The following is a 19976-nucleotide window of genomic DNA, read 5'->3' as shown; positions in this document are numbered from 1 at the left end:
AAAAAAAAAAAAAGTTTGTCAGTTTAACCAAAAGATAAAACTTCAGCGATCATTTTTACTGATTCCAATACATTTTAGTACAATTGGATACGTTCACAAGCAAACACAGAAAGTCAATGATTACATTTTTATGCAATACATTTACCTATGGCAAGAAAAAATAAAGAAATAAACATTTACATGGGAAAGATAGGTATTTGCATCGGTTTTGGATCGAAATGAAATACTTGGACTTAGGAAGGAAAATACTAATATAGTTAAAAGAGAAATAACGCTGAGATTAAACTCTTTACCAAATATATCAAAATTCTCTCTTGGGCCACCTGTGTTAATATAACCAGGCTACCAGGGACACCTGAGCTAGGAGTGGCTTGAGAAAAGGAACTAATGTGAGTGAGCAGGAGGCTGCGACTGTAAGAAAATTTTACTACCTTGCACCACTGCAATTTTTATATCACGATTCTACCTGAAATTTGGTTGCCAGGTGATTTCTTGCCTCACATCTCTATTATACTTGCTCACTATGCAAAGAGAAGAAGCTTTCTCTTTGGATCTATTTCACATACTATTTCATCCCTTCTTTCCTCTCAACCAGAAGTGCTCAATGGAGATATTATGAAAATGTGTTTAGGCTTTAATAAAAGAATTGGAGGATGCCCCAAGTATTTACTGGGTGAGGTATAGAGATGCCGGGTACCTTGCACTGCACAAATGCACAGCACAGTGCTACATAATCAGTTGAACCAAATTCTGCATCCTTAGGATGTTTATCCATGAAAGAAGAGATGTGGCTTGACTTACAGAGTCTATTCATGAAGGAAAAGATGGGGCAGAAAGAATTATATAAGCTTAAAACCAAAAGTCATTTTTCATATCACACAGCACTTTTCCAAGTATTAAGTATATACCAAATTTTCTAGGAATGCAATTATTACTTAAAGCAAGAGAAATTTTACCAAAAGCTCTCCATTTCAGAATATCAAGTCACATTCAGCTATGCCTTTTGTCATTTTTAAGTGGTCAATACAACACATCTCTGTCAGTCTACATGTGTAGATGTTACAATCGCACTTGTTTTATTTATAAGTACAAACCTCTCATACTTTGACAATATGTCCATGTCAAATCCAGTGACCTTCACCTCTCACAGTCAGCTGCAGGACCTTTTCATAAGCTCAACATGTTCTAACTCTGAAATTTTAAATGCAAATACTCTATTCTTTAAACATAACTACTCCAGTCCTCACATGTGCACACCCACTTATGTTCTTATTTTCTCTCTCTCCCCCGCCACCCCCAACCATACTATTTGTTCTCTACTTCATCCCTTATGTTTCAATAATAAAAATAATAACCAAACTATAATTTAGAGTATTAACTATGCCAGACACTATTCTGACCACTTTATGTATAAACGTTCATTAACCCTCATAATATTCCAATGAGGTAGGAATTATTACTATTCCCACTTGCGAATGAAATGAGCAGAGGGTGAGTGCACACTGCCTGAATCAAACAACTTACTGATGGCAGAATTCAGCAACAGAGACTCTTGTGATACTCTAATAAAGAAAATAGTGGTAAGCCATTCCAAGAGAACAGGAAGTAGTCACAGTCCTGGCCAAATAATAAGGTATCACACTCAAACTGAGTAATTTGAGAATAGTTTATTTAACCCTTTGAATGCCAAGAAGTAGAAGCATTATATGTATTATATTCCATGCCAAACTACAAAAAAGGCAGAAATATGCGCAACCTTACATTTAAGTACAACGAGCCACTGCTACAGGTCAGAAGCTGACAGTGTAATGCTTATTTACACTGAGAAACCACTGGGACATTAGGAAACCAACTTTAAAAAGATGATTACTTCCCAAAACCACTAGAAATAAAAGGGTTAAGAAATTATTTACAAAGAAGTAGAATGTAAGAGAGGATATACAACAGGAGACAATGTATAGCTCCTAGGGATTGAGCAGTAACAACAGACATTACCATACCTAAACCTAAAGGGTAAAAGAAGTGTTTACCAGAATCTGGAGGGTGATTCATACAAAACGCCTCTGGAATGAAGAAATGGCCTTTAAGAGAGGAAAGCTGCCTATTCAAAGTAACACTAGGGAGGAATCACCAGAGGAATCATGCTCCCCTTATCCTCTGCTCTTCTCTAGGTGTCTCCCATCAGTCTACCTCAACCAGAAGCCAAAGGGTAGAGGAGGTGGATGACAGTTACAGTTGAGAGCCTCCCAGGACACACACAGGGTAGGGGAGGGGACAGTGTGGTTATGGAAAGATAAACAGAAGGTACCTAGCACATTTATAACATCTGCTTTGATTATTACAAATAATCTGTTAAATAGTTTATAAAGCAAATGTCAAAGTTTACGTATGCTTTTCCTCTACATTCTAATAAAATTAGTACATAAAATATAAAGAAATTGGGCGGGGGGGAATCCAAACAATTTCACATGTTCAGGATAACCACATATATCTTAACAGACATGTGAACTTAAAGTCTAGTGACTGGCTGTATAAATGTATAACATCTAAAAGATCCTTCACTTTAGAGACATGACTGTTAAAGTAACATAACAAGGAGGAAAACCATCAAATGGCAATTGATTCAGTATAGTCAACTGTACATTTTTGTAGGGTCCTAAAACATTACTGTAACTCTTTAGATTGCAGAATAAAAAACTCTACTAATGATCAACACATTCTCGAATCATTTAAGACAAATGAAATAATAAAGCTTTACCTACTAAATACACATGATCAGAAAACTCATGTCAGAGAATTTAGTTTCTCTCTTCAAATTTTTACAGGAAATTACATATCCCTGAATTCAACAAAGAAAAAACAATGAGTTTATAGTTCTGATCACTTTTGCACGTTTATGCAAAACTTTACAAACTAAAACCACAAACAAAAATTCATTTTAAAAAGTTCACTGCAAACAATGTATGTTTCTATCATTAGCATTGAGATTATTTTCAGGGAAAACTATGTAAACCTCAACATGTCCAATATTAACAATCTTGAAAATAAATATATATAGCATGCATATATGTTTTATGTTAATCTGCAGGAAATGACAACACCTTTACAAAAACAGTAATCCCTAAATACCTTTTTAAGCATCATACAAACTTCACTTTCAATTTTTAGAATTATGTAGATTTAATCTAAATTATTCTTACATATTGTATACCTATTTTAAATATTCTTACATAATCTAAGTATGAAATATAGTACCTAACAGCAACATACATTCATCTAGAGCAGGGGTGGGAAGCTTTTCATGTTGGAAGGCCTCATTAATTTACAAATTAGGCCTCATTAATTCCCAAGTTATTTTATCAAATAAGGCCACATTCAAGAAACTTCAGTTATATATATGTAAAAATGTACATTATTTTATAAAAACATAACTACTATGCCCTTAATAATTAAAAAAATGAAAACTATTTGTTAATTTTAAAGTTAACTAACATTTTAGCCGTGACTTTGCCTGTCTGCCTTTTGTTGGGAAATATTTGAATATCTGGTTACAGCATGGAGATGCAGAGGTTCAGTTAATCCTCTAGATGGGCATCAGTCATTTGTGACCTTAAGGGCACCTTGATTTAGGTGAGGTAGGAGAATGTAAATTCACAGCAAAAGTGGTTGAAAAGCAAAAAAGCATTTTGGGGGCATATTGCCAAAGATAATGGTGTTCTGCATTTTTCCTTATTTCAACTGATCTTCCTTAGCATCAAACAATGACTAAACTGTCATGTACTAAAAGCTGAATCAATTCCAGGGGCAGTTCTTTAGGTGTGTTGGTGGTGTCAACTAGGTGAGGCTGAAATGCTAATTTGAATGTGATGTTACATTTCTCAAAGTCAGCAAACCTTTCGTTGTATTCTCCAATTAATAGGTCTATAACAAGTACATATTCTTTAAGCAATTCTCATACATCATCTTGCTCACCAATGACCACTGGTAACTGGGGGAAACATTCATCCAAAATTTCCTTTTGAAGAAGTGTTTTGAAAAAAGAGAGCTTTTTTTCCCAAAATGCTTAGATTTTTTACCAAATATCATATGAAGACTTAGTTGTACCTTGCAAAAAAACATTCAAGTCACTTTGATTTGACATGGTATCACACAGAAATGATGCATTCCTGTAGAAATCTTCTTTCAATAATCTGTACTCACAGAAAGAAAATTTTAGCTAATACCTGTCCCTGCAATAGCCAATGCACCATAAATGATATGGCAAATCCATACTGAATACCTCATCCTACAACTTTAGAATGTTACAAAACTTCTGGGAAAGGTTGCTCATGCTTAGCATTCTGTGAGGCCAAGGTGGGAGGATTGCTTGAGCTCAGGAGTTCGAGACCAGCCTGAGCAAGAGCAAGACACCATCTCTACTAAAAACAAAAAAACTGGCAGGATGATCGCTTGAGCCCAGGAGTTCAAGGTTGTTATTAGGTATGATGATGCCACTGCACTCTACCTGGGTGACAGAGTGAGACTCTGCTCCAAAAAAAAAGAAAGAAAAAAAAAAGAATATTACAAAACTGACACAGTTAAAAATATTTATAAATTGTTGCAAAGTGTCACTTAAAATAGCACAGAGATTTTTGTTGATGTAAGATACAAGGAAAAGATATGAGAGCTTCTGGGTCTATGAATACTTTTTTTTTTATCTATGCTATAAACCCTTCATGTTTTCCTGTCATGGAAGGTGCATCATCTCTGTATACATTAAATTTATCAAATTTAGCCCAATGTCATGTTTATCTTGAAAGTTGATGAAGATATCTATTTCCCATGTTCTGTTCCTAAGAGTGCACAAAGCATTCTTTGTAGCAGAGAAAATCTTTTGTTACGACCCAAAAGAAGTATAAAATCTGCCTTGAGTCAGTAGTATCAGGTAATTCATCCAAAGTGACTGAATAGGGGCAGCGCCTGTGGCTCAAAGGAGTAGGGTGGCAGACCCCATATGCCGGAGGTGGCGGGTTCAAACCCAGCCCCGGCCAAAAACTGAAAAAAAAAAAAAAAAGTGATTTAATAATATGTTTTTTTCTTCTGAAATATTGTATCATGCTATTAAGTTGAAGGCTAATTAATATTGCTGACCAGTTATGATTCTCCTTGAAAGAGGCAGTTGTTTGTACTTTGGAACCTTATTGAGGTGTAAGTATCCTGCGACCTTTGCAATAATGTGCATCCTTTCACAGTTTCTATGTCATTGAATGGCTTCCCTCTTTTCCTGGATATGTAAGATACTTTATAAGTTGCTTCAGAAGCATTATTTCCAGGTCTTAAAAAAATTGTCTTTGCCTTATGCTTTTCATTTTTTAATCTCTGCAAGACAACTCTTTGTACCTCTCCCTCCAATTTAAAATATATATGGTCCTTATCAATGTTATAATGCTGATGAGCATTCAATTCCTTTAATGTTGATATTGCATTATCACAAATCCAACAAATCATCTGATCTTTAGCAGAAATAATATTGGAATTCTCAGTCCTCATTATAAATATTTTTTTCCTGCAGCATTCTCTTGGTCTTCTTTGACATGATGCATTGCTAAGCAGACAGAATTAAAAAATACTGTCGAACTGTGCAGCTATTCACAAATTCCACTCCAAACAATGCAATGCACTGCTGTCTAATCTGATAACAGACTGGCATACTAGACCCACATAAACTCTCCCCAACCAGCTTCCCACATAGTGGTACCAATCAGACGGGAGGAGTTAGAACTAAATCATGAGCACAGCAGCCATCAATTTAGTCCTTATAGCTTACTAATGCTTTAATTGTGCCAATCAATCTGTGAAGATTATCGTTGAAACTTATTTTATTCTTTGGTATTTTTAATACATCATTTTTAAAATAAAATAAAAACATAAAAGACAAAGGTGTATTAATGAAAATAAAAATATTTGTTCTATGAAATTAAGATTCACTCATAAGGCTACATTTAAGAACCTAGAAGGCCATATGGTTCCTAGGGTGACCTGACGTCCTGATTTTGGCGGGACAGTCCTGCTTTTCAACAATTTGTCCTGCGTCCCACGGCGTTTTAAAAAAGTCCCGATTTTTGGAAAGAATGCACGAACGGGCTGGAGAACAAGAAGGGAATATATGGTTTTCGGCCGCCATATGGCTATTTTGCCAGAATATGAGTTTTATATTATTTTTGTTAATTTTATAATGTTAAACTATAATAAATAATTGCTGAGAAGTGATTATCGAGAACTGCTTATCAAAGTTTGCATTGTTGTCAGGCCCTGCCTGCCCCGTCCCCCCCACCCCGCCCCACAGCACCCCCCCTCTGCCCCGCTCCACCCCCCGGCCATGTTGTCCCGCCTCACAGATGTTAAAATATGATCACCCTAATATTTCCCCCTTCCCCAATCTAGAGATTATACTCTTATTCCTGGTTAATTGTCTTTCTACTCATAATTTCTGTTTAATGCAACCTGTACAATACTCTTTCTCTTTTTCTTCTCTCTCTGCTTTCTGCCATGTGAGGACACAGTAAGCCATCTACGAGCCAGGAAGCAAGCTCTCAACAAACAATCTGCTGGTGCCTTGAACTTATCTTCAGAACTATGAGAAAAAAACTTTGTTGTTTAAGCAACCAGTCTATGATAATTTGCTATAGCAGCCCAACTTTAGACAGTGTTTCTATGAATGTCAGCTTCATCTTATGTTTTTTATCTCCTAAATACATCTCAAATCTGCCCACCCCTCTCCATCACCACAACCACTCATTACCTGTTGTCTGGACAAAAACCTCATTTGTCTAGACTAATCCATTCTCCATAGTGTAGATTGGCTTAAAAGGCAAACGTCATCATCTCTGACCTCCACCTCCCTCTCCAGTCTCATCTTTCACTGCTCTCCCCCTGTACTGTCAACTCACTGGGCAACTTGGTGATTATCCTTCATTCTTACCACGCTTCCTCCAACAAGACTCTTTGCACAAGTTCCCTTGGCTCTCTGAAATGTTCTTCACCCTCCTCTCAGCCTATCCTCTAAATTCTTTGTTGGTTTACTCTGTGGTTACTTCTCCCTCAAGCAAGCCTCATAAATCCTCCTGTTATGAAAAGTCAGAGCACCACATACTCTCCTTTGTAGAAGAAATTTCACTTTCACTTCATTCATAAATGCCTGTGTCACTTACCATATTGTAAACTCCATAATAGACTATGACCATGTCTAATTTTGCTCCAAATTTGTATCTCCAATACTAAGTACAATGTACCTGATATACAGAAATTCAATAGATCCTTACTAAAAACTTAATAAGCACAGGAGGGAATGGTCTCATTTTCATACTAAAACTCAAGACTTAAAGCTTTCATTTTTTCACTTCTTCCTATCCTTTCCCCTCTTCACCTCATCATTTGTTACATATGTCTCCTCAGTCTCTTGCACCAGTACCATCTTGTCATTCTTTTATTCAGCAATTATTTCAACAGATATTTATGAGACATCTTCTATATACCAAATACTGTCCTCAGTACTGGATACTGTGGTAAAAAAACAGACAAAAGCCAAGCTTTCATGCCAGTTTCCCATGGAGGAAAGGGGGTAACAAAGGAAATGGGAGGAGGTAAGGACAGACAGTTAAGAAGCAAAAGAGAATGGAATATATGAGCATGTTAGAAAAAAAAGGAAAAAGGATTTCAAATACTGAGGGATGGTACTTGAAATTTTGGTATCATCTACATAAAACCAGAAGTGAAGGAGTCAGCTATGTGGATATCTGAGGAATAAGTATTTCAGGTTTTCTAATTTAATGTGCTACCTACTTGCAGCAAGAAGCTCCCCAATTTGTTTAGATTATATCTATTGGAAAATTTAGATGGGATGACTAAAGTTGCCAGGGGGCATACTACAAAATGAGCACCAGCCAAAAAGAAAAGAAGATACTTGGAAATACAGAGCCAAGTGGGGATTTAGAGAGGGAGAAATGAGCTTACTTAGAATACCGCTGTTGTACAGAACAGAGTTAACCAAACATATTTAAAATTACTACCTTATCAATTAAGAATAGTTTAATTTAGATGCATATTCTCTAAGGTAAGAAAGTTCACATTTTAGACAGATAAGATTTTAGAATACTTTTTATCCAAAACACAAGTTAACAAAACAGTTATAGCGATTAAAGTAGTTACTTAGAATTACAATCATCCTAATTTAAAATCAAATGTGTTAAAAATGTGTTTATTATCGTTTCTCAGCCTTTTAGATCAAATGTAGTATCTGTTTTTATCAGTTTAATATCTGATATGTCCTGTATCCGAGGATAATATATTAGTATTTGACTCATAGACAATAGTGTGGAAACCATTAAATTTAAAAGTGAATATGTCCCTTAACATTTGTGTTAAAATGCCCTCCTTAAATGTTTATTTTGATTGCTTTTTGTACTAAATCGTAAGGTTTTTGTTAAAAGAAACCATATATTTACGACAATTTTAAAAATGAGTTTATTGTCACTGCTAACTAATTGTTTTAATTTCCATTATCACAGAAGTACAATGAAGAGTTTCAGAGAGCTGAAACCGTAGTTTGGGATTTTTTCCCATATATAATTATAAAACCAAAGGTAACAAATCAGAAAGCCTGAGTTAAAAAATTCAAAACAGAATAAACTAAAACAAAAACAAAACAAAATTTCAAAGTTTAAGATGAATATTTATCTTTATCCAACTGCAAAAGCCTCAGAAATAATATCAGCCCAATCAAACCAGAATGGTGTCATTCTATAAATAGAAGGTTTTATAAGACATAGAGAATTGGAGACGAATACCACATCTTACTGCTGCCTTTCCGAAGGCATAGTTACCTTCAAAAGAATGTATTATGTCCCTGATATAAGTTCTCAATGAGTTTTTAGTATCTACTTTGAATAAATCTTGAAATAAATGTTTTCATTTTATATGCTATCAATCATGTCTTTAAACTCTCAGAGGAAAATTAAATAAATTTAGAAAAATCTGGTTGCTTCTAATAACTAACATAATGTTAAAAAAAGAAATATAAAAATACTAAAAAAGATAAAAAATAAATATAAAACATTTTTCTCTTGCTTATCTACATTCTCTTTTCTAAAAAAAAAAATCGCAATTTGCATTTACATTCTAAAGCAGTCCCTAGGAAGGGAAGTTGGTTACATGTTAATTCATAAAAGTATTTCAATATTTGGATAGATTTAAATTGGAGAAAAATCAAGCCTTTCTACTGAAAAATGTTGGTTTCACATCTATTACTCAAAGAAGAAAGCTTCTTAATAATATAATGCACTGGTGGAAAAATTAAACCATTCATATGACCACAATGAAGGTCATTTGAAAAGGAGTGGGAAACTAAATCAGTTTTAATTCTTTCATTATTTCACTACAAAGTCAAATCAAAAACATAGAGAAGACATTAATGGTACCTAGGTACTGGAGAAAGTAGAAAAAGTATAAAAAGAAAGAAATTCATGGAATTTATTTCTCTTTTTAGTATCAACATTCTGTTCGTTCAAATCATCGTCCTCTTACAGTTTTGTTTTTCCATTGATAGCACCCTGTCTTCATTTCTAATCCTCAGTCACTCAATGGCTCTAGTCAGTTTAGCCCATACCTTTCTTCAGCAATTTCTCCTCCTATTCAGTAATTACAAATATAAGGTTTCCTAGCAAGCATGAGAGATCAATCTGGGGTCAGCTCTGAAAAATCCAGTGATCTGACTAATTAGGTGGGTCTAGACCAGCAGGTCTCAACCTGTGGGTTGCGACCTCTTTTTAACAATGAGAATACATTACAGCGTTAGGAAGGTGGAGAACCACTGGTCTAGACTCCTCTGCAGAGGGTTGTGAAGGCAAGAACAGCATCATGTGCTCCAAATGACAGAGCACTGGCATAATCACTGTGCTCAGAAGGCTACTGATCAATTTTCTAAGGACATTAGGCCAAACTGACTGTCCTAAGGGACTAAAGGGCCTGATATAGGGCCTGAAGATCATGTAGGCTGACTACTACTACGTAAAAACTAATACTTATGCTGGAGGAAAAAAACATACTGCATAAACTGATTATTAACTACAAGCCTTCAAGTTCAAGCAATGTCATTTATTACTGTGTGATTCCAGCAGAACAGAGGCACTAGAGACATTTCCCCTCCTTCCTACATTTGACATATTAAGTAAAAAATACTACCAAGATTAGCACTAATGAAAAGCACAGACAGTAATACATGAAAGTACTCTGCAAACATAAAATCACATACAACAGTAAAATCTTATACAACTCTATGTTGTTACTATTAATATTCTTCTCAGTGTACACTGGCTTCAAGTGGGAAATCCTCCATCTTTATGAACACATTCAGTATTCACAGTTTCTTTTGCTCGCCAGGAAAAAACGTACAACAAAAGAAAAATTAGCTTTTATTTTGAAATTTAAGTTTGTAGAAAAATACTGTATATGACACAGAGCAAATAAATAGGACAAGGATAAAACATATGCCTAAATTAGTATATTGTATCTCAAATATTATGGACCAAATTGAATAGTTTACACAGAATGAGAGAAAATAAGTAGCTACAAAAAAATGTATATATTTTCTAAAACAGCATTCATCAAGAAAAATAAAAACTTTAAATACATATTACATCCTGGTAAATGGTATTCACCCAAAAGGGACAATACTAGCACCTTACCAAAAAAAGAAAAAAACAGAGAGAGTTTACAGAACATTATGAGTCATCATAAGAGTTTGCAACTAGGTTTATTATAAAATAACATTTTAAGTACACTACTTACAGCTCAATAGTTTGTTATATGAGGAGATGGCAGTGGAAGAAGAGTAAAATAAAATGTTATGAGAATTCACAAGGTCAAGGTACACTTCCTACCACTCTTCACAAAAACAATATGGGACTTAGAGGAACAATGGGAAAAGAAAGAACCACTGGACCTTCTTCCAGTAACTATGATTAGACTATTGATCAGGGACTAGTTCTGACCTAAATAGAGAATAACCAGTATACAGGATGACTCATAGGAATATGCTCTGTGAAAAGAAAAACCTCACTTGTTTCTCCTTTTGCTTTCATGAGCTTCCCATATATAATGGATCTCTGTTTTCTTCCTGTATCACCAGTATTTACTAAGCCAGATAATGGGTCTTAAAGACCAAACTAAAAGAAAGATAATTCAAGGACGATAGACAGGCAAAAGAATTAAATAAGTTTATTTATCTGAAGTCCTCTATTAATAATTTGCTTCTAAACTCAAATGAGAAGATTATACACAGTAATACAAATGAATTAATTTACTGGTAGAAAAACAAGCATGCCCTCACAGATGCTGAATTTACTAAAATGGGTACTATACATCAAATACATGCTATGATTATTAAAGATTTGAATATGAAATAATTATACATATTACTTAATTATATAAATACACATATCTATATATACACATATATAATGATCAACAATATTTTAAATGATACTCCGTCATGGGAAAATAAAGATGAATGAGTTATTTTCATTTTAGTTACAAATAATACATTTACTTTTAAGCTTAAAAATGGTTAAAAAACTAAGTAAAACTTTGGATAGACCAAGTAACTCATTTACCTAAAACAGTTTATTTCTTGATATATTTATGTGTCAAGTAAAATTTGAAAAGACAAAAAAACTCATTTCAACATCAGTTTTTATATTTCCTACAACATGATATGAACAAGTATTTTATAAATAACATTATTCATGCATGTTTTCATTAGATAAAATAAACTTAATTTTACCAGTGGGATCCATACTCCCACACCCTTCACCCCAAGACCCTCACAGAGGAATTTGTAAACTGGATACTTTGAGCAGGTAAGATGAAATTAACACACATTAGAATTCTGATAAACTATAATTTTTATAGCAAAATATCATGTAAGAAAAATTATTGATTAAATGATCAAATATAAGGTTTTAAGATTTAATTATTATCTAAATGGTTTTGAATTTACTTCTTTTGACTCTGATAGATTTTAAATACCTTTACAAGAGTATGCGAAGTGCTTGTCACCTTACCAGGCAGTGCAGACTCCCTATAAATGCTGCTAATATGCCAAATAACAGAAAACAAAATAATTTTTTAAATATTACATGTAATAAACACAAAGCTAATCATGAAATCTAATACTAAATGGATTTTTAAATGTGTATTAAAGATATTCTTTAGAAGTATTCATAGAAAACATCTGCAAGAAATATAGAATCTGCAATAGTAAAATAATAAAGAACAATATTAATTGAGCATTATTTGAATGCTCCCGTATCATTATAAAATAATCATCTATTTTAAGAAATCATAAATATAAAAAGGTTTTAAAGAAACATTTTTAAATGTTTTATTATACTAATATGTTTTTATCCTCAAGTTATGTTAAAACTACTAGTTATACTGAAAAATTCAAGTTAAGAATATTTCAAAAGCCTTCCTTTTTTTAAAAGGACTTCCTTTTAAATCTATTAAATGAGTGAAGCAACAAATTGTTGTATAGCATAAACCCCAATATTTAAAGATTTGAATATGAAACAGTTATACATATCATTTAATTATATAAATACACATATCTATATATATACATATATAATGATTAGCAATATTTTAAATGATACTCTGTTATAGGAAAATAAACATGAATGAGTTATTATATTATCATATTATAACAGCATTATCTTCAGGTACTAATGTGTAAATAAGAAAGCCAACAAAGTTAAATCAACTCATAACACTAATAAATTATCGGTTCAACTACAGTTAAAATAAGCACTTATTGTCTTCCCAGTAGGAGTAAGGCACCACACTGGTGTTAGGCATACGAAGAAAAAGACATCATCCCTACTGGGTTCCAATCTAGTGGAAACAAATAATACAATCTGATATATTCCATGGTTTTTTTAAAACAGGGTTCTGAGACAGTAGAGAGAAAGAGATAATTCAAATAATACAATCTGATATATTCCATGATTTCTTTAAAAGAACAGGGTTCAGAGGCAGTAGAGAGAAAGAGATGAGAGAATGACTAACTTTTCAGAGATACTTGAAGAAGGATAAGTGGACAAACCCAGATATAAAAATATAAACAAGATGTTCTCAGACCAACAAGTTAACAGGGAAAAGCAAGTACAAGACAATGGATGCATAAAATATTATAATACTATGTATATAAAACTGAATTGGGGCTGATATGAAATTCAAAAAGGGAAAACAGAAGTTGAAGAAATAGGCAGAGACTAGATCTACATTCAGTGACCTCAGGGTTGAAAGCTTGAAGTGGGTAATCATAGCAATATATATATACCACAGGAACTTGCAAAAACTAAACGGAGTCATTGTTTTTCTAAATTTACATCTTATCCCTGCTCTCAGAGCCAGATGTCAAACATTTACCAACATAGCCCTGGATTATCACACCCCAGAAGGGCACACCCAGAAGGTAATTTAACACAAAGCCCACTTAATGTGTTATATGATTTTTTAAGACAAAAACATTTTTCAAATAAAGGTAGAATAGAATGTAACATAAAATTTTTCCTCAAAGAAACCCATATTTTAAATATAAGACGGGGAAACTCTACATTCTGACAGTGTTCATCCCATCTAATATAAGGTTATTTCTCAGGAAAAAGAATTAATACATCTATGCTGCCAGGTTATTGGCTTGATCTCTTAGAAAAGTTCCTAATTCTTGGGCGACGGCTGTGGCTCAGTCAGTAGGGCACCGGCTCCATAGATGGAGGGTGGCAGGTTTGAACCTGGTCCCAGCCAAACTGCAACAACAACAACAAAAAAGGTTCCTAATTCTTTCAAAAATTTAGGATTAAACAAATTCCACTTGTCTACCTTCAATATTTAAAGAGAGTAAACAAGCAGTCTCAGTATTTTCTCTTCAATGTTTACTCTCCATTAAAGATTAGAAAGATTTTCAAGTAAAATAAGAAAAATACTGCTACTGGTATTAAGGAAATAAAATAAAGAATAATGCATTTTATAAAGAAAATTATGAAATCTAATACATGGAATTCTGAAAATTAACATTATTAATAAATTTTAGAATTTTTAATTAGGTAAGATACTTATTTTAAAATATTTGTAAACCAAAGCTGGCAACATTAGCCTACTTGTCATCATAATCTATTTTGCATCAGTCTAGGTGTCAGCTCATTTTCTCAGCTGTTGTGTCTGTTTACTCACTAGGTTTCTCCAGTCATTTCATCACACCCGGCCTGCCACAATGAGATCAAAGTTATATGAAAGACTAGAGCTACAGAAGCTTAGTACCCAAGGGACGTTCCTTTTAATTGGCACCTTGCATTTGTCCTCCAGTTTACTTTGATTCTTACTCATTCCTTTAAGACATCATTATAAAATCATCATGTGGTGGGCCTTGTCCTAAGTACTAGAGATAAAATGTAAGACAAACATGTCCATGGCTTTATGGAAGACAATCTACTAGGAGAGGCATCTGTTGAACAAATAATCTCACAAAAATTATAGATTACTATAGGTGCTATGAAAGAAAAGTACATGGCTACAAAAACATGTAACAAGGATGCCTGTATCCTCTAAAGCAGGGGTCCTCAAACTTTTTAAACAGGGGGCCAGTTCACTGTCCCTCAGACCATTGGAGGGCCAGACTGCAGGCCCTGGGACTGGTCGGCAGCTAAGCAGGACAGGCAGCGGCGGCAAAAACACCCGGCAGGCCAGATATATGTCCTAGGCAGGCTGCATGGGGCCCGTGGGCCATAGTTTGAGGACGCCAGCTCTAAAACCTCATAAAATGCTCCCCTGAAAAAGTAAAATTTGATTCAGGGCCTGAAGAATAGTGATGAGGAGAGTTCCTGGCAGAGAAAATCACACTTTTTCAGCTCTAGGTATGATGGTTCTTTTGCTATCTCCTAGTATTTCCTCCTGCTTTTTTTTTTTTTTCTAATCTAGGGACCAACCCTGATCTTTCCTAGCCCCATAATAACAGCTAATTTTATTGAACACCGCCTACCTGGAAGATAGCATTCTAAGCAATTTACATACATTAACTCATCTAATCCTCATAGTAACCATAGAACTAGATTCTACTTCCTCATTTTACAGATAAGGAATCTGAAGTATAACCATGGTAAGTTAACTGATCAAAATTAGACAGCTACTGGTATTAGGTCTTGCCATCATCTTCCATATAACTTAACACTTTTAGAAGAAGTCCCAGGGTGCCAAGCTAAATTAGCACTACTACTGACCAAAAATGCCAAGTCTCCTATATTCTCCAAACTGCTACCATCTTACAGTAGGCAGAATCACACTTTTTTCTCCAGTGTTCATAAAGCAGAAGTGAAAAATTGACCAATATAGCCTAGAGTAAAACATCTCTAGAAGAAAAATCTTTTTAGAATAATACATTCACACAAATTTGTTCACCTAGAATATGAAATAATGAAAACTAAGCAAGGAGAAATAATTAAAATTTATTTAATTCCTTCTCACCCTCCCAAGGGAGAGAAAGAGGACCTTTTTATCTAAGAATCCAAACCAGCAAATAACTTGGAGGTATCTGAGATTAATTTAATAAGTAGCAAACTAGCTATAATGCTGAAGAAGAAATTCCTCAAATCACCATTTTCTTTAGGTGAACACCTATTAAATATTAAGAAAAAAAAAAGAAATAACTATTAAATGACTCTAGGCTTCACTTAAAACAACTTTATATATTTTTAAAGTTCCTGTTATGATTAAAAGTTTCATCTGTAAATTCACAGTTGAAGGTGAATAGTATAAATAGAATAAATAGTAATTAAGTGGGTGATTGATACAAGTGAGCATATGACTCATAGTTTGCAAAGGAAAATGATTTTTGGGAAAGGCTCAGAAAGAAGAGAAGCAAATAATGGATTATGGAAAATGAAGACCTTTCCTGTCCACAGACTGGCACTAGTTCTTTATTACTTGAAGATTAAGGGAATAGTGAATAAAGCTGTCTGTCTGCCAGACAGCAGAAAAGGTAAGAAATAACATTGTCTCTAAGTGTAGCTCACAGAAAAATTTTTCAGAAATAACATTCATAAAATTAAACTTTCTATTAAAAGTTACAAGAAAACGCAACGCAAATCAGAACAATCAAAAACCTCAAAATAAACCAACATTACACTTGTCAAGAACTTGAACAGAATGAAACAGTACTGCAGGTCAAGCTGTAGAACTGTCGAATTTCATGCTATTTGGTTATAGAGAAAAGGCGGATACAATACTGCTTTAGTAGGGAGATGTATGGGGGTTTTTGTTTTTCTACTCCATGGTTTAGAGCAAAATAAATATAACAAACATTCAGTTTTGTTACTGGACATCTGTAAATTGATACAATGTATTTTGGTTTTGATTCCAGACGTAAATTAAATCCAATGAATTCAGTTAGAAATTTTGCTAACTGCCTGCCACATATACACATAGATATGTATATAAATAATCTGTGTGTATATACACACATATATGTGACATATATCATGTATAGTATTTAAATATACTCTTTACAAAACTCACACTTAGATTTGGGATGTAATTTCTATCTCTATATTATGAATTTTTAAAGAAAATGAAGAGATTTCACTTTGATGAAGTTGCATTCAACAAGTTTTATCCAATTCAATTTTTTATTTACATTTTTATGTACGTTTTGGAGTGCTTACTAAGTGACAGCATTTATCTAGATACTTTATAAACATAAACTCAATTAGAAATGCTGAGTTTAATTTTTTATGTACATACTGCCTAAAAAGGTAAATATTTATTTTTTATTTATTTATTTTTTTTGTTGTTGAGACAGAATCTCATTACGTAGCCCTTGGTAGAGTGCTGTGGCGTCACAGCTCACAGCAACCTCCAACTCTTGAGCTTAAGCGATTCTCTTGCCTCAGCCTCCCAAGTAGCTGGGCCTACAGGCAGCTGCTATAACGTCTGGCTATTTTTCTGTCGCAGTTGTCATTGTTGTTTAGCTGGCCCAGGCTGGGTTCAAACCCACCAACCTTGGTGTATGTGGCTGGCACTGTAACCACTGTGCTACAGGTGCAGAGCCGAGAAGGTGAATATCAATAATATTTTTATGAAGCAACCCGTGTTCTATCACTGATGGCTTTTGTATGAGCAACATGAAGCCATTCTAGTATACCTTAGGCATATAACTTATAACTTTGTTCATGAAAACTGCCTGATCCAACTTTACAAAAACCTCAGAAAAAAAAAAATTAGAGGAGCTGTGTGTGCCTGCACCTGCACACATTTCCTACATAGGAGATTCAAAGCTAGGCAGTCCAATTCCAGAATCTCTGCTCTTAACTCAAGCTATATGCATCCCACTTGGGCCTCTCAGAGTTCTAGGATTTACAGGCACGGGTGGAATTTAGTTTTTGTACCTAATCACTCAGCTGTATGTTCTTTCTCTTTTAAAACTGTTATTTAACAAAACTAATCAACACTTAGAAACAGTTTCTTATATCCTCAAAAAGTAAAGCATTGAGCAATTCTACGCCTAGACATATATCCAAGAGAATAGAAAACGTTATGTCCAAACAAAAACTTGTACACAAATGTTCAAAGCAGCATTATCTACAATAGCCACAAAGTGGAAACAACATAAATGCTTAGCAACTGACAAATGGATAAACAACACGTAACATAAACAATGGAATGATTCAGCATTTAAAGGAACAAAATATAGAAACATGCCTCAACATGGATAAACCCTGAAAACATTCTGAGTATACAAGGCCACATATTAATAAATCCATTTATGTGTAAAGTCCGGATTAGACAAATCCATAAAGACAAAAAACAGAAGAGTGTTTATCAGGGCCCATGGAAAGAAGGAGTGAATGACAGGGGTATGGGTCTCTCACTGGGGTGATAAAAATGTTCCTTTTTTTTTTTTTTTTTGAGAAAGAGTTTCACTTTGTGGCCCTTAGTAGAGTGCCATGGCATCATAGCTCACAGCTACCTCAAATTCTTGGGCTCAAGCAATTCTCTTGCCTCAGCCTCCTAAGTAGCTGTGACTACAGGCGCCTGCCACAATGCCCAGCTATTTTTAGAGGCGGGGTCTCACTCTTGTTCAGGTTCATCTCGAACCTGTGAACTAAGGCAATCCACCAGCCTCAGCCTCCCAGAGTGCTAGGATTATAGAAGTAAGCACAGTGCCCAGCCTTAAAATGTTCCTGAATTAGATAGTGGTGATATCCGCACAACTTCATGAATATAGATGCTTCCTGACTTACTCTGTAGTTACATCATGATAAACCAATCATAAGTTGAAAATATCATAAGTCAAAAATGCATGTAATGTACCTAACCTACTAGACATAGCTTAACCCAGCCAACCGAAAACACACTCAAAAGTTGGACAAAATCATTTAACACAAAGCCTATTTTATAATAATGTACTGACTCTCATGTAATTACTGAATACTGTACTGAAAGTAAAAAACAGATGGGTCATGTGGATACTCAAAATATGATTTCTTCTAAATATATATCACTTTGGCACCATTGTAAAGTTAAGCAATTTTGAGTAAAACCACTGTAAGTATACACTGAATTATACACCTAAAGATGGTAAATATGATAGATGAATTATATCTCAAACATAATGTTGAAAAATAAAAAACTAATCAACTCACCTGCCCTTTTTGTGGTGCCAAACATTGAACAACTTCATCCACCATCACTGGAATATGTAATTTAGCCACAGCTTCAGAATCTCTATCTGGAGACAAGTATAACTTCTGAGCTTCAGTTTGATCTGTTTGCTCCTGGGCTTCATATTCATCATATCTTTCTCCTGTAGTATGTATTTTTTTTGGCCAGACACATAAATTAAATATGCCAGATTCAAACCAGCATGAAAGAAATTCCTTATGTATTCTATAAAAATAAGGGTACCGAAGCATTCTGTACGTCAACAAATCTAGAAAAAAGATTTAAATATGGTGAATGTTATATTTTTTAAAAAAGAATACTGTAATACTTGGGGAAAGCAAATTAAGATGCAACATTTCACACACCAAAAAAGTCTTAATAAAGACTCATCATCTGAACTTCTTAAAAAGGTGAAGGTGACTACCAAAGTAAGGAACCTAAGAGAACCCAGAACATAATTAAATATAATTTTTAAATGTTACCTGATAAGCTGTAAAACCACTAATGTTTTAACCATCAGGGATATAAAAATTGATAATTCAGCAACAATTTTCTGAAATACACATTTTTAAATTTTAATTAAGTCTCAAGTGTGGATTCAAGGAGTTAAAACAGTTCATTTGAAAAGCTATCCAGCCACCAGGCGCAGTGGTTCGTACTTATAATCCTAGCACTCCGGGAGGCTAAAGTGGGTGGATTGCCTGAGCTCACAGGCTGGAGATCACACTGAGCCAGAACCAGACCCCATCTCTAAAAATAGTCAGGTGTTGTGGCTGGCACTTGTAACCCAGCTTCTTGGGAGTCTGAGGCAAGAGAATCACTTGAGCCCAAGAGTTTGAGGTTGAATGAGCTATAATGCCATCACACTCTACCCAGAGCAACAAAGTGAGACTCATCTTAAAAAATAAAAATTAAAAAAGAAAAGAAAGAAATGAAAAGCTATCTGAGTGACTGAAGGATTATTTTAATATTAATATAATATTAATTAATAATATTAATAATTAACATAATACATTATTCCATTTTAGGTTCAGATGGTCTTTTATTTCAAGCTCTTTTGTTTCTTCTCATAAGGTTAAACTCTCATCTTCAATTTTACTTTTTATGAGAAGAAGACCATGCATGTACATCCAAAAAGAAATGGAGATGATCAGTTTGTGAAAATCTTCCAGATTTGTCAGGGATACTCTCTGACGAAATCACCTCACCACTGCCTGCAATAGTGA

At 34.2% G+C, this 19976-nt stretch overlaps 1 protein-coding gene and 1 pseudogene across 1 annotated transcript in view; one reads left to right on the top strand and one right to left on the bottom strand.

Annotated features, from left to right (window-relative positions):
• METTL15 (methyltransferase like 15) overlaps nt 1-19976 on the bottom strand; it is a 198380-nt gene that overhangs the window by 174080 nt on the left and 4324 nt on the right. The window contains exon 3 of the mRNA XM_003781201.2: nt 18732-19018. Coding sequence (XP_003781249.1) covers nt 18732-19001 — 270 coding nt within the window. The 5' untranslated portion in view covers nt 19002-19018. The remainder of the gene's footprint in view (nt 1-18731; nt 19019-19976) is intronic.
• Nucleotides 8242-8364, top strand: LOC111724759 (annotated as a pseudogene).

This window comes from Otolemur garnettii, unplaced genomic scaffold (genome assembly GCF_000181295.1).
Source record: "Otolemur garnettii isolate 467f Iridium unplaced genomic scaffold, OtoGar3 scaffold00001, whole genome shotgun sequence".
In the NCBI taxonomy this organism is placed as follows: Eukaryota; Metazoa; Chordata; class Mammalia; order Primates; family Galagidae; genus Otolemur; species Otolemur garnettii.
This window is presented reverse-complemented; position numbering and strand designations above follow the sequence as displayed.